The sequence below is a fragment of the Anser cygnoides genome, chromosome 6, assembly GCF_040182565.1.
Source record: "Anser cygnoides isolate HZ-2024a breed goose chromosome 6, Taihu_goose_T2T_genome, whole genome shotgun sequence".
NCBI lineage: Eukaryota > Metazoa > Chordata > Aves > Anseriformes > Anatidae > Anser > Anser cygnoides.
In genome coordinates, this window is record NC_089878.1 from 20,920,982 (window position 1) to 20,934,525 (window position 13,544).

The window sequence follows — 13,544 nt, forward strand, 5'->3', positions numbered from 1 at the left end:
GTTTGTTATGCCTTAAGTTAAATGAATTTATATATAAGCTTCAGTGAACTTAAGCTTCTATTCTGCCACATGCTTGAACTTGTTTAAATCCAGGTAAATTCCTAATACACGTACATCTAAGTACTTTCTGCACTTAAAAACTAATTCTATATAAAAAAACCACAAAACTTAAAAGTAAACTAACTATGCTAATTTCCCATCTTGAATTTTTGCTCTTAACTTAGAAAGAGAAAAAACGCTGAGGTGAGAAGGAACAAACAGTAACAAATGCAGAACTAAAAGTCTTTACTTAAATAAAGACAGATGGAAGTAACAGCAGGAACACAGTCTGAACACTGCTTTACTAATTACTAAGTAAGTGAAATTACTGGCAACGTTCAGTATCAGAGACAATAAGTGACTAAACTCATAAAAGAGATAATCATCACAAAGTATGGTTGTGGCATGAACAGAGAACTGTAGAATGGCCACATACCAAAAAAGAACTAAAATAACACACTGATGTGAACAGAAATACATACATTGAAAACAATACTCTCGATTTAAGATTATCAAGAACAGTGGAACAACTTGTCTTGCTAGCATACCACATATAGATATGAAAGCCACCTACGAAATGCCAGCTATAATGCTAGGGCACATCACACAGTCCAACTTTTAGGTGGAAGTGCATGCATACAATAGGAATGCCATACAAATTTGTACTAATATACTAGGATATCGACATTGTTTACTGGAGGAGGGGAAGAATGTTACCTGGTGATCAGAGACTAAGCAAGCAGACTCAGATCTCTTACAATGACATATATAGCCTTAAATTTAGCTATGCATTTCATATCTCCATGCCTTGAAGACCACAGCCTTTCTATGCTTCCATGTCTCGGAACTTGTGAAGACCCAAATTTAAAGTTTGCAAATGGATGAAGCTATAGAGGCTTAGGATGTACGTCTTCTCAAGTCTTCATAAAAAAAAATGCATGCATACAACAACGCTATGTTACTATATAACTGGAACATAAAACCAGAGAGCACATTACACCTACGAGGCAGCAATAAATTCAGCACACAACATGGAGTTCAATTAACAGATGTGGTGAAAATACTGTTTCATACTAACTTTAAATTATATACGAATGAAAATAAAAGCCTTTTTTCCCCCCCACATCAAGTAACTCTTGTTGTGTTTTTTTTTTTTTCCTTCTATACACTAAATTTAAATATACAATGACAATTAAATAACCAGTAATCACAGATTTCAAATAATTTAAATTTTGGTTGTTATTCAGTTAAGGAACAATGCTATTGGTTCTTTAGTTACATGACAAGTGGACTTGAACTGCATAGTGAATAAGCTATGCAAAAGACTGCACCTGAGCGCTTAAAAAAAAAAAAGCATGGATTCATATCTGCTGCCTCTAGTATTCCCTGTTTCAACTTAATGGTTGCTACTTTGAAATAAGGACCTTATCACCTTTCTTCAGGTCATTAAAAACTCAACTATTTTCAGGCTAAGACTGTGTACACATAACCCACAAGTGTACAGTGTACTACAGTCTTCCAAAAAGATGTTTCAAAGTGGTATAAGTATTCAGTCTTTCTCCAGAACAAAGATTCGTTCATAAAGGATGAACAAAAGGAACTGAGGATGCTGTGCTTTAACGAAACTTCATCCACAATGTATATTCAGAAGTTACAGTACATGAGTAGTGATTTTGCAGGGGAGGGAAAATGTTATCAGTGTTAATAGGCAAATGCTGCTCTTGCTCACAGAGTGGGCATGGGAAACATTAGAAATACCCTTCGGAAGTAGTTTCCGATCTTATCGCCCATAAAGCTCCATTCTTAGCTCCTAGTTTAACGGAAGTATTTAATTGACTCTCTTTACAGTAGCATTTCCCAAACTGTTATGAACAAAATATTGCTCAAAGGGATGTAGCAAGTAGCAAAACTGAAAAAAAAATGTGGCTGTTCTAACATGCTTGTAGCTTGTGAGTCGTACAGTTAAGTTCTGAGGATGGCTGCAAGGTGAAATAACTTGGGAATACAGTTTTAAGTAAAAAAAAAAAAAAAAAACAAGGCAAGGTTTGTAGACAGTATCTTCTGTTAGATCCAGCAACATGGAGGGAAAAAGAAAATAGCCAATATCCATACACACTCTCCTTTAAAGAGCTGGGAAGTTTGATTTTTCTAGTTCTATTGTCCAGAGACATTCGTGCTTACAAGAACATTACCACAAGACTTTCAGACTCTTCAAAGATGAAGCTTTAAACTTGCAAGCTTAAACAACTCAAAGTTTATGCTGGTAATCTAAAATTAGTTAAGTGCAGTTGCATTTCAAATCTTAAAGTAAAGCACTTCTGTAAAGTAGTCCTTGTTCACAGATTCAATATTGGTGTAAACTGATATTTAAGTAATTAACTTTGATTTCTACAGTTTCATGATTCAGAATGCAAAGGAATATAACAAGGTGACATACCTAGATCCAACAGCGCCATCACCAGAGTCCTGGCTTCCAGCCTCACTTGGCGTACTCACAGATTTGGAAGACGGAGAGGTAGGAGGAGGGACTAAATAGTGAAACAGACAGGTATCCGCTGTTACTACTCGCAGAGGTTGCACAGCTTAGGATGTTTTAAAATTAATTTAACATGAATCATTAAAAAAAAGTGATGGCAAACAAAAAATACGTGGATGAAAATGAACAGTAGAAAAAGAGGGGAAAAGACAATGTTAACATTTCATGCTGGTCTGTCATGCAATTGTTCGGCATTTATGCATCTGGAGCATACAAGACGACATGGAGGGAAGAACATTAAGAAAAAATGACTTGAAAACAGATTTTTTTAAAACGGAATTTTAAAAAAATGGTAGCACCTATTTTTGCAGGACAATTTCCACTAAATCATGTTGATAAAACATAAAAGGAAGATACTTATTAACATAGCTTTGATATAAGTTTTCACAAAAATTACACACTGAAGGTATTTAACTGGTAGTTTTGTTTCAAAGCATATAATCAAAGAAATGCAGACAAAAAAAGTGGCTTTGTCATAGAGCACACTAGTATTTTTGCTTTACTTCTAACCAAATCAACACAAATTCTGCATATTACGCTCAAGTTTGTAAGTGTTAGATTTTGGGAGATTTTTGTGTTTTTCTGTTTGTTTTTTTGTTCTACCTGACAAGCAGCCTAGTACTGATACACTGAAACTTTTTCTTAAAGTCAGTTCATTTCCAGCATTTAGATGAAGATTGCAATTAAAATCACAATGTTTTTTTGGAACTGATACATAACAACGAATGATATGCAATCTAAAGAACACAAAGCTATTTCAAAACTTCTTTTAACTTTTCTTTCTAGAAATAGTTAACTTTTTGTTTGTTTTAGAAATAGTGAAACTCATTATTTAACAAATCTTAAATTTATGCTTAAGAATCAGGATGGGCGTTGAAGGTTCTTTTATGCTTCACTTTTCAGTAACATGTAAAGCATTCATAGCATGGATTCACTCCTCTGCAACACCAAAGAAGAAATTTTAACCAACTGAAAACCAATTAGTTATACAAGTTGGCATATATCCTGCCAGAGGTCAGCCAAGGGAGAATTCAGAATTTAGATCTGCAACATTTCAGTAGAATTTCCTGAAATCACAAGTATACTGCAAATTCTGAAGAATGTTTCCATCTTATCCCAAAACAGAGACATCGTTCTGGTTGACAAAAATTCTATCCTGAACATGCAAAAAAACAGTCAATATTCTGACCGTTTTTAATAAATTGACTCAATTCAATAAATTGAGTCTCTCTACAAGAGAGACTTTCATATAGGTTTAAAATCATATAGTTATACTTTACAAATACATACACACACCTATATTTTATACACATGTATGGGTATGTATGCACACAGACAAGTTTTGAAATGTTCTCCAACCTAGTATCACCATCTACTGAATAGTTTACACTAAAAGAAACATCTATAGGCCTTCATATTGTTATATATCTGTGCATTACTGAAAATGACAGCATTTTAATGTCACCCATTCGTAAACAAACAAGTGAAATGACAAACTTATCTTGTCACCATTTAAAAAAAAACAAAAACTACATATACTGCTCTAGCTGTATGGCCAAAAAATTCAGTACCTTAGTTTGATGCTACAGTGCCCTCTTGTGGAGCAAGCAGTTTTTTGGGAAAGTCTTCCCATTGGTAAAGTAGTATCTCTCAATGAGTAAGTGTTAAGAAAAGGCCAAGTAAAAGTCCACCTACCCCAACAAAGGATGCCTTCTAGAAAGTTATTTTCATTCACTTATACATATATATATGTATGTATGTATATGTATATATTATACATACATATATATATATATATATATCTAAAGAGTATGACAGATATCAAAAGCATACTTACACTAAGGTCCCTTCTCCTGTAAGGAAGCCACCTGTCCTTGGCAGTTACCAGGACAATAATTGCCTTACAAATTTTTAATACAACTTCCTAGGAAGGAATCTAATCTCAAGTGATCCACCCACACTGACAGCATGAGCTGAAGCTATCTGCACACCGTGCTGGTCAGCTCTGTTAGCTTCAGTTCAGGTGCATCAGCACTGTACTGTCATGCTTTCCCAGTACCCAGTCAGCAGACAGCTTGTGCCTCAGGCACGCTGCTGTGAGGCAGCAAGTAGAACATTTTAGCTTGACCTAGCACTCATATTAGAACTGCCTATCTTGAAAGTGAACAAAATGAATTATCTGAGTAGCTGTGTACTTAGAAGGCTGTGATTAAATAGGGGGACAACAGGATTAAATACAACACATGCAGGGTTGTACCCTGGGCTCAGATGCCAGCACCTCAAGAAACTTTTCAAGGACTGGCCATCCCGTGGTTTTTAGATTCTTTCTTACAGATTAAAAAAAAACACAAACCAAAAATATGTATTTCTTTAAGAGTCTCATGTTAGCTGCCTTAGCAAAGCCACGTGCAAGAAGGTATTCAAATATTTGCCTGCTGAAGAAAATCCCTAGTAGCTAAGAATTGATTACTTATATGCTAGTGCTAGCACAGCCCAAATGCAGTCTACCTACAAATGAACCATCAGAACAGCTCAAGCTATTAAAATTACTGCTGTGGCTGTTGGAATTGGAGCCATGTTAATGTTGTTTATTTCACATTCATTTTCAAATGTTTGAGGACAGTCCAAAAGCAATTATGAAGTTGTAATCACACACAGACTATACCCAATTATTATTACTTTTTATTTGCAAACTCAGTTGAAATAGACCCTCATCATCACTGAGCCAAATTGAAAATTAAGTTTTAACCCCTCTTTGATTTCAGAGAGAGAGTTGAAAATTGGAGTTGAAGTACCACCCTCTCCACTTTCATTTACCAGAGAGAAGTGGCTAAGTAAAAGCAAAAAGCAACAATCAATATACTAATTCACTGAAGAGCAGCACAAATACGAATCATCATCCTTGACAGTTAAATTTTATACTTTGCCTTGCTATTACTCCATCAAAGTCAGTCAGGTATTTGAGATAAGGAAAATGAGGAAGTAAAAGGCACAGAAAGAAAACAAGCCAACCCCACATGAAAATATTAGGATTAAGATTTAGCATCATGAAAAATGGAAAAAAACACAAAAATAATGTGCAGGGAGAACTGAAAGAGAAAACAACAAATTTGTGATATTTATATAACTAAAAACCTCCAAATAATCTAAGTAGAAAGCATATATTTTACAAATATTACTAGCAATGTGTACTGAAGCACATAAGCACATCACTGACATTTATAACAAAGTAGTACCAGAAACAAGATATGCATACCCCAAAAATAGTGGCCACGGAAATTTCATGCTAGTTACATAAATACCACAATACTAACAACAACAAAACACTTATAAACTAATATTAATATTCCTACCAACAGGAGATTCAGGTGTCAGCCCCATGCTCTGAAGTAATGCTTCAGCTTCTCTTCTCTTCTTTTCAAGATCAGATTCTTCTTGTACAGGAAGAACATCTTTCTTCTGATCAGTCTAAAAATAATTCAATATCTAAATTCTGGCATTTAATAGGTATTAGGAATGGTTTCATTTCATTTCTGAGATCTCGCTGCACTTTCTGTGCTACCGAAACCTATCATCCCATGGGTTAGTTACTTGACTCTATCTACAGAAAGGATCTTCGGAATTACTAAAGTAAAAACAAAGGGAATCACAAGTTTTGCAGCTTTAGTACTATCTTTAAGTAGTTTTCTTTAAAAGTTGTTTTGTTATCTGCTAGATTTCACACACAAGAAAGTATTAATATCACACCCTTATCCTTATATAATTTAGACATACTGGAAGCTTTACTGTGAAAGATTCTGAACACTCCATGTTTTTCCACATTTCATTTAACTGCTTACTTGATTACAGAACTTTAAATCATAGTTTAAGGTGTTCAAAACTCAGTCACTGTCAAGTGAGTATTTCTGTAAATATAAATTAATTATACAAATACCAGCCTTTAACAGATGCAGCAAAATCCAGACCAAGTTACACTAACCCTACACCATGATTAAAGACTAACTACTTCTCATGTGACTACACATCATACTTCTGATCTACCGGACATCTTTTAAAAAAGCTATTTCCAAACTTTAGAGGAAGATCCCAACTGATAAGCTGGGAATCATATGTGGAATCTCAAGTACAGGCAATATGTAATTGCAACATCACCAGAACATAATGAGATATTTCCCTCTCCCTTTTGTCTGAATCATTTTGCTGGCAGCTGCCCAGACTTCAGCCATAAGCTAATTTAGAACTTGTATAAGATCATAACCAAAAGAGAGGATGTCATGAAAAGGGCCACAACACACCAAAGCATTCCAACAAAAGTTTTGTTTATGATCTGCTTTCAGGAGAAACGTAGCATTACACCACTGATTGTCACTTACATTAGCAGAGATAAATCCAGGAGACTGTTAACAAATCAAGTCTAACACACAAGTAGCATGCACGTCCTGAGTGTTGCTCTGACTTTAAAACTCAGGTTAAAGATGAATCAGAGCAGAATAGAGCACACTGTTCAATAACAATACTGACAGTCAGACAACTCATACAGACATCCTTGAAACTGCATTTCAGAGAGGAATTCTTTAAGTTATATCATCACAAATCATTAAGTAGAGCTTTTGTGCAATACTTCAGTTAATTCTCACAGTAATTGCATAATTCATTATTCACGACGCACACAAGCATACAGTTTGTATTTCTAAAACTACATGTGGGATTTTTTTTTTTAATTTACCTTACCACATGGATAGTTCTAAAATAGAAGAAAAAGTAGGTGTTTGCCCTCACAAAATGAAAGCATTACATTTGCATGGACCATTAAACAGATGTTCCTTAAATAACGTGGAGCGATACATGCCATCCTTTTGGGCAGGCTACATATATTTGGGGCAAGTTACATAGGCAAACAGGCAAGGTTCAAAGGGAATGTTATTTCTTACTTCTTTCTTCTTTCTTTCTTCCTCCTTTCTTTTCTTTTCCTCTCTGATCTGAGCTAATCGTTGCTTCTTGCGCTCCAACTCCGCCTTCAGCTCACTTTTGTCAGACATGGCTGAAACACTGATCAACACAGAAATCATACCACAGGTTTTTTTGTTTGCTTGAGATTGCTTATTTATAGGAAAACTGTTATCATTAAAGTAACTATACTAAAGATAGAACAGTGAAAAGTCTTACAATCCTAATTTAAAAAAAGCCACATTCCTATTTCCATGTTTCCTTCACTCTTTACGTTCTCACTACTAAAATTGATTTAAAACAGGACGATGATACGGTGACAGCACCCACTGCTAAGGTAGTACTGAAGCTGTTTGGAGGAGCTGCTTTGAATCATACGTTAGGCACTGAAGACGGGGTTATCTGATCTTGCCATATGATTCTGCACAGCTACAGAGCCAGCTACGGCACATACACATAGAAAACAGCATGGACAGTGCCCCTGGAATATTTTTACTTTCTATTTCATCCCCTAACTATTGACATATGACAACTTAGCAGTATGGAAGTGATATATCCTGCTACATCCAGTTGCAGAATTTAAAACACAGATTTAACAAAAGATTTAGTAAGACCACCATAAACTGCAAGGCAAAGTAGGTATCATCGTGACAGCCAAAAAAAAACCTGTCAAACATACAATACCAATCTTTTTATGTTTTATCCATAGACATCTTGCACGCTGCTAAGAAATTGTTGGATCTTTTAAAGACAACAATTCTACAAAAGCTTTGTTACATAATTAATCCAATTAAAAACAGACAGGAAATCCAACAATAAACAAAAGCAGAAAAAAGCACTTCAGAACTTAAAGATTTGGGACGTGGACAGGAAAACCTGTGTGAACAGGCTGGGCGAACAAACTCTTAATTTTAGTGTTAAGCAAATCCAAGCGAGTAGAGGAAGTGCAGAAGTGGTTCTACCACAGCCAAGGGATCTATAAGGGCTTTTGCACCAAACTTGATAATACTAACATCAGATTACACATTAGTAGTACGGCTATTTACGTATTTAAAATTAAAAATATGTGCAAGTGTTTGCATAGCCCATCTAAGGGCAAGAAAAGCTGTAAAACGCTGCAAGGCTGACTACATTTACCCCACTATACACACCGGTAGCTCTTCCTCCATATTGCCTGCAAACACTTAAGTGCCAACAAATGATAATAATAATAAAAAAAGGCATTTTAGGCTTCAAAGCAGCCCGGGGAAGGCGTGCTGTCACCGCACCAGGGCCCCTCGCCCCAGCCGCCCCCCCGCGCCCTGCAGGCCGGGGCAGGCACCACGGCGGCAGCAGCGCCCGGCCAGCCCCGCCCGAGGGCGGCAGGGCCGAGCCCCGGCCCCACGGCCCGCAGCCGGCCCAGGCAGGGCCCCACCCCGCCGCCGCGCCGGAGGGTCCCCGCTGGCAGCCCGCGGCGCCCGGCCGGGCCGGGCCGGGTGAGGGCAGCGGCCGTTAGTGCCGTTAGTGCCGTTACCGCGGGACCCCGCGCACCTGACGGCGAAGCCTGGCTCCGCACCCCGCTCGCTTCCGCCCCGCTGCACAAAGGCGCCGGCAGCTGACAGGCGGGCGCCTACGGCGGGCGCGGCGGGTCAAACCAGCCGCGAAGGCGCTGCGGAGACTTACGGCGGAGCTTCGGCAGCAGCACCTCGCTCGTTGGCGCCGCCCGGGGAGCGGCCCTGGGGGGGGGGTGGGGCGGCTCAGGCGTGAAGCGACGCGAGGAGGCGGAGGGCACTTCCGCGGGCCTCAGCACCGCGCCCCTTCTGCCGGGGAGGCGGCTGTGAGAACAACGACGCCCAGCATGCAACGGGCGGGCCTCGCCCGCGGCGCCCTACGGCGGGATTGCGGCGGCGGCGCGCGTGGCACGATGGGAGTTGTAGTCTTTGGGGCCCTCGCGGCCCTGAGGGGAGCGTTGTGGTGGCCGCGTGCCCAGCCCGGCGGCGGGCGGGAGCGGAGCTGTGGAAGCGCACATCGAGGTTTTCTGCCTTTCCCTGACTGCTGAGGCGGTGGTGTGGGCCGCTGACATCTTAGCAAGTGCTTGGTGCTGCGGGCTGCTGATCTTCCACATCTCCTTACCAAAGCCAAATTAACAAGGACAGCTCGTGTGACTCAAGTGGTGTGTGTGTGCGCAGCATTCAGTGAGAGGAAATTTTCAAAAGCAACGAGTCAGCTCCAGAGATGGTTAAATTCTCTGCTACTGCAAATTCCAACAGAATCATAGAGTCACAGAATATCCCCAGCTGGAGGGGACCCACAAGGATCATCGAGTCCGACTCCTGGCACCACACAGGTCTACCCAACAATTCAGACCGTATGACTAAGAGCACAGTCCAAACGCTACCTAAACTCCGACAGGGTTGGTGCCGTGACCGCGTCCCTGGGGAGCCTGTTCCAGTGAGTGACAACCGTCGCGGTGAAGAACCTCTTCACGATATCAAGCCTTAACCTCCCCTGTCGCAGCTTGACACCATTCCTTTGGGTCCTATCACTGGTCACAGTGGTTTATTTACAGTCACTAGGTCTACGTTTATGTCTGGTGAGGGTACCTTTTGAATTCCTGCTGACTTGCACTGGATAAAGACTGTGCTCCAGCTCTGTCAGCTGCAATCCTGTTACGTATCATAAACTAAGCAGGTTAGTTGGTGCTTTGCTGGGATAACCCTCAGAACTGAGGCTGCTGCAGGAGTCACTGCTGGTTATCCACTCCTCTGCAGTCTTCCACGCGAGTTGAGGTTCATACTACACCTTAAGAAAAATTATAAAAGCTGTTGTCTGGACAGCCTCTGATCGTTAAATAACCGCCATGCATTTCACAAGAGTTTGGGTGTTACCATTCAGGGAAACTAACTGCATATCAGTGAAACTGTCAAAGAAAATTGTATGATGTACAAGAAAAGGGGTTCCATCTTTCTACAGAGATGGAAATATGATAGTAATAAACTTCCACAAACAGTTGTCATCTTTTGAATCTTTTTTACTGGGTTTTCTAATATCACTTATGATAATGCTTGCACCTTAGAACAGGATTTTTTTTTATGTTTTAGATATGATTTTTGTTCGTTTGGCCATGTAATAGTAATTTTATATTTGAAGTTTTCTAATAATATTTTTCAAATTTACATTTAACATTATGAACATGGGAATCAGATATTTCACATTTGTGATGAATTTAGCCAATTGATTTCTGATAATTGTTTTTCAATATTGAAGCATATTTCTTTATCCTGAACCTACATATACCTGTTGAATGTCATGTTATTATTTCTTTGTATTAGTCTTTCATTTTCGAAAATACGGTAAGCACAGTAGCTACTTTTTGCAGCTCTGACATCCCCTTTTTTCTTTGTAAATGATAGTTGTAGTTTTCAAACAGCTCTATTTGGGTCAATACGGCAGTGACACAAGCGTTGGCAGAATGCTAACTCTGCAAATGCATGTTTTTTTATTATTTATTTTTTTTTTAGCAGTCATTGATCTCACAAGTGACAGCAGTTCAAAATTAAATAATCTGATAAAATTTTCTTCAGGTGGGAGTCTCATGAGGTATGTGGTGGGAGGATAGAGTTGAGGAAGTGTACTATTTGTGAATGCTTACTGGTGAGTGTTTCCTCTTAGCCTCAGTTTGTTGGTGACCATATTATTTGGCATGGTGAACCCCAATTGCACAATGATCTCTAAGAATGTGAAGTTACAGTGTAAGGTGGCACATTTCTGTCTGTAGGACTGGGAAAATGGTAGATTTTAGGTTTTGGTTTTTTTTTTTTATTGGATTTAGGATGAATGTAGCATGATTAAGACCTGAATGCTTGCTTTAACAGTTTCTGTGTACCCACCTAAACTGAATTAGTGTATTACTGAGAAGTTACTTTGATACATGCAAAGAAATGAGGAAGATAAATTCAGTCCCTGCTGCAGACAGGCAGGGATCCAGGCTACATGCAAGAAGACATCAGTCAGTTCAAAAGAACCTCTGCTTCTGTCTTCTCGAGAACATTAGACTTCTGTGCTGCCTGCATTAGCAGAAAGGTAGAGAGAAAAGGCAAGCGGGCCCTCGGCTTGCTTTGTCACCTTGCTGGGCTGCTGGAGAATAGCACTAACCTGCTGTGGGGCATGAGCTTCAGAGCTATGCTGGAGAGGGTAGTTCCTTTGTCAAGCAACTGCCACAGCTGCTGTGTTCTCTAGCAGCGAGAGCGACTGGGAGAAGGCAGCTGGCCTACCTTTTTCCATTGAGTAAGCCAGACTCAATTTTAATTTCTTTTTTTGTTTGTTTGGTTGGTTGTTTTTTTTTTTCCTTGTATTTCAGGAAAAATAAAAGTCCATCTTGTGGACTTAATGGAGTTGAAATAATCAGGAAGATCTCATCCCATAATATAAAAATATAACTTTTCTAGTATCATTATAATAGTCTGTGCTTTTCCCTTAGAAAATTTGCTGCATTGCTAATATAGGTTTCTCTCTGCCCTTCTCCTCCCTTTCCTCTTCCTTCTAGAGGGACGTATTTTTTTCCTGTTGTGTCAAAATAAGATGATGGTGAATGATGGGTTCTTTCTGAGATGAGAACGCTTTTGCAATCTGATAACCTTTGGCACAAAACACATACGCTAGTGAATGGTCCAGCACTTAAGAGTGATTCACTACTAAGCATTATAGAAAATAGGTTTACCAGTTGAAAATTTTCAAGGCAAGTTCTCCTTCTTCAGTGTGGTCTGTGTACGGTGCTCTCATTTTTTTCTATTATGTGGTTAAGAAGAGAGGAGATAATGAGAGCTTCTTAAGGGATCCTGTAATGCACCAAAACCCACGCTAGTTCTAATGGTTTTAAGAGAGAGTATGAAAACTGCCAAGAGATCAGCCAAAAGGAACTATTTTCAGATGTGTTTTATGCCAGGCTATATTCTACCCTCAGTTTGTATACCTCGCTCCTGTTAACCTTTACAGAAATTTTGTGTATTCATCAAAGGGAAAATATGTTTTAATATTTGTTAAGGTGATAACAGAGTCACTTTTGTATATATTATTATTGGTGTTATTAACCAAAAAGATAACAGGATAAATAAGGAGAAAGAAAGTGCTCACTTAAAAACTTTTCTTCAGGAATTCTTCAGGAATTTTTCTTCGTGTAGGCAGAAAGGGTATCCTATATAATCTTCTAAAATATATTTTAGGCTAGAATAAAGATAAACAAAGGCACAGTAAATATTAAGATTAACTAAAAATTAATGTACTTTTCATCCAGTAATATGAAAATATCTAATTCTAGAAATGTTAAATAATTACCTATATGAACTATGTCATCATTATTTACAAATGAAGTAATAGAATTAAAAATACTATGTAACAAGACCCCGGAAAATAGAATTTAGGATTTCTAGCTTCCAGTTTTCTATTTTAATTGCAAAGTAATACTTATTCTTCTGTGGCTAGTATTTAAAAAAGATTTACAAGTAACTTTTCATCATTTCTCATTCATTTGGGAATTAGTTGAATCATTCACTTGCGGCATCACAAAGTTGTGTTCTGGTACTCTGGAGTCATTTTACTGCTAACAGCAACGTAAATAGAGATAGATTTTTTTCCTTTTTTGGGTCTTCAAAAGAAACTTGCTAATGTTTTGGAAGGTCTGAAAAAAATTATATGGAATTGCACTGTAGAGCAAACATGTAAGCAGCAATTTCTGATATATTTCTCAGAATATCACCTACTTTTTAACTTAAATGAATTGTTACTTTTAGTAAAATTGCAAGTCAGTGGATAATTGGAAATGTATGTATTACTAGCAGAACCCAAACTACCATGCCTTAGTTTTAAAAAAAGCCTGAGCAGAAAGGAGATGACGTAGTAAATCTCCTATAAAAGTTAGTGCAGCCATCTGGTTTTTGGTAAGGACCCTGCTAGAACATATCACAAACAGTAAATCAAATTCAATGAGAAGGGACTAGATAACAAGGATGTGTTCCATGTCCCAAACAACTTGCAAGGGCTTGGT

At 38.5% G+C, this 13,544-nt stretch overlaps 2 protein-coding genes across 8 annotated transcripts in view; one reads left to right on the forward strand and one right to left on the reverse strand.

The window, feature by feature from the left end:
* DYNC1I2 (dynein cytoplasmic 1 intermediate chain 2) overlaps positions 1-9,326 on the reverse strand; it is a 27,869-nt gene extending 18,543 nt beyond the window's left edge. For 2 of the 7 annotated variants that reach the window (XM_048061552.2, XM_048061549.2), the window contains exons 1-3: positions 7,507-7,624; positions 5,929-6,043; positions 2,477-2,567 (exon numbers count right to left, since the gene is read on the reverse strand). In XM_048061552.2, the coding sequence (XP_047917509.1) occupies positions 2,477-2,567; positions 5,929-6,043; positions 7,507-7,614 (314 nt within the window). In that variant the 5' untranslated portion in view covers positions 7,615-7,624. Of the gene's footprint in view, positions 1-2,476; positions 2,622-5,928; positions 6,044-7,506; positions 7,625-8,673; positions 8,818-8,936; positions 8,959-9,052 lie in introns of those variants that run through there. The other 5 variants (XM_048061546.2, XM_048061547.2, XM_066999496.1 and 2 more) reach the window with 5 other exon arrangements.
* Positions 9,324-13,544, forward strand: part of METTL8 (methyltransferase 8, tRNA N3-cytidine) — an 89,648-nt gene continuing 85,427 nt past the window's right edge. The window contains exon 1 of the mRNA XM_066999504.1: positions 9,324-10,192. The gene's annotated coding sequence lies outside the window, so the exon portion shown is untranslated. The remainder of the gene's footprint in view (positions 10,193-13,544) is intronic.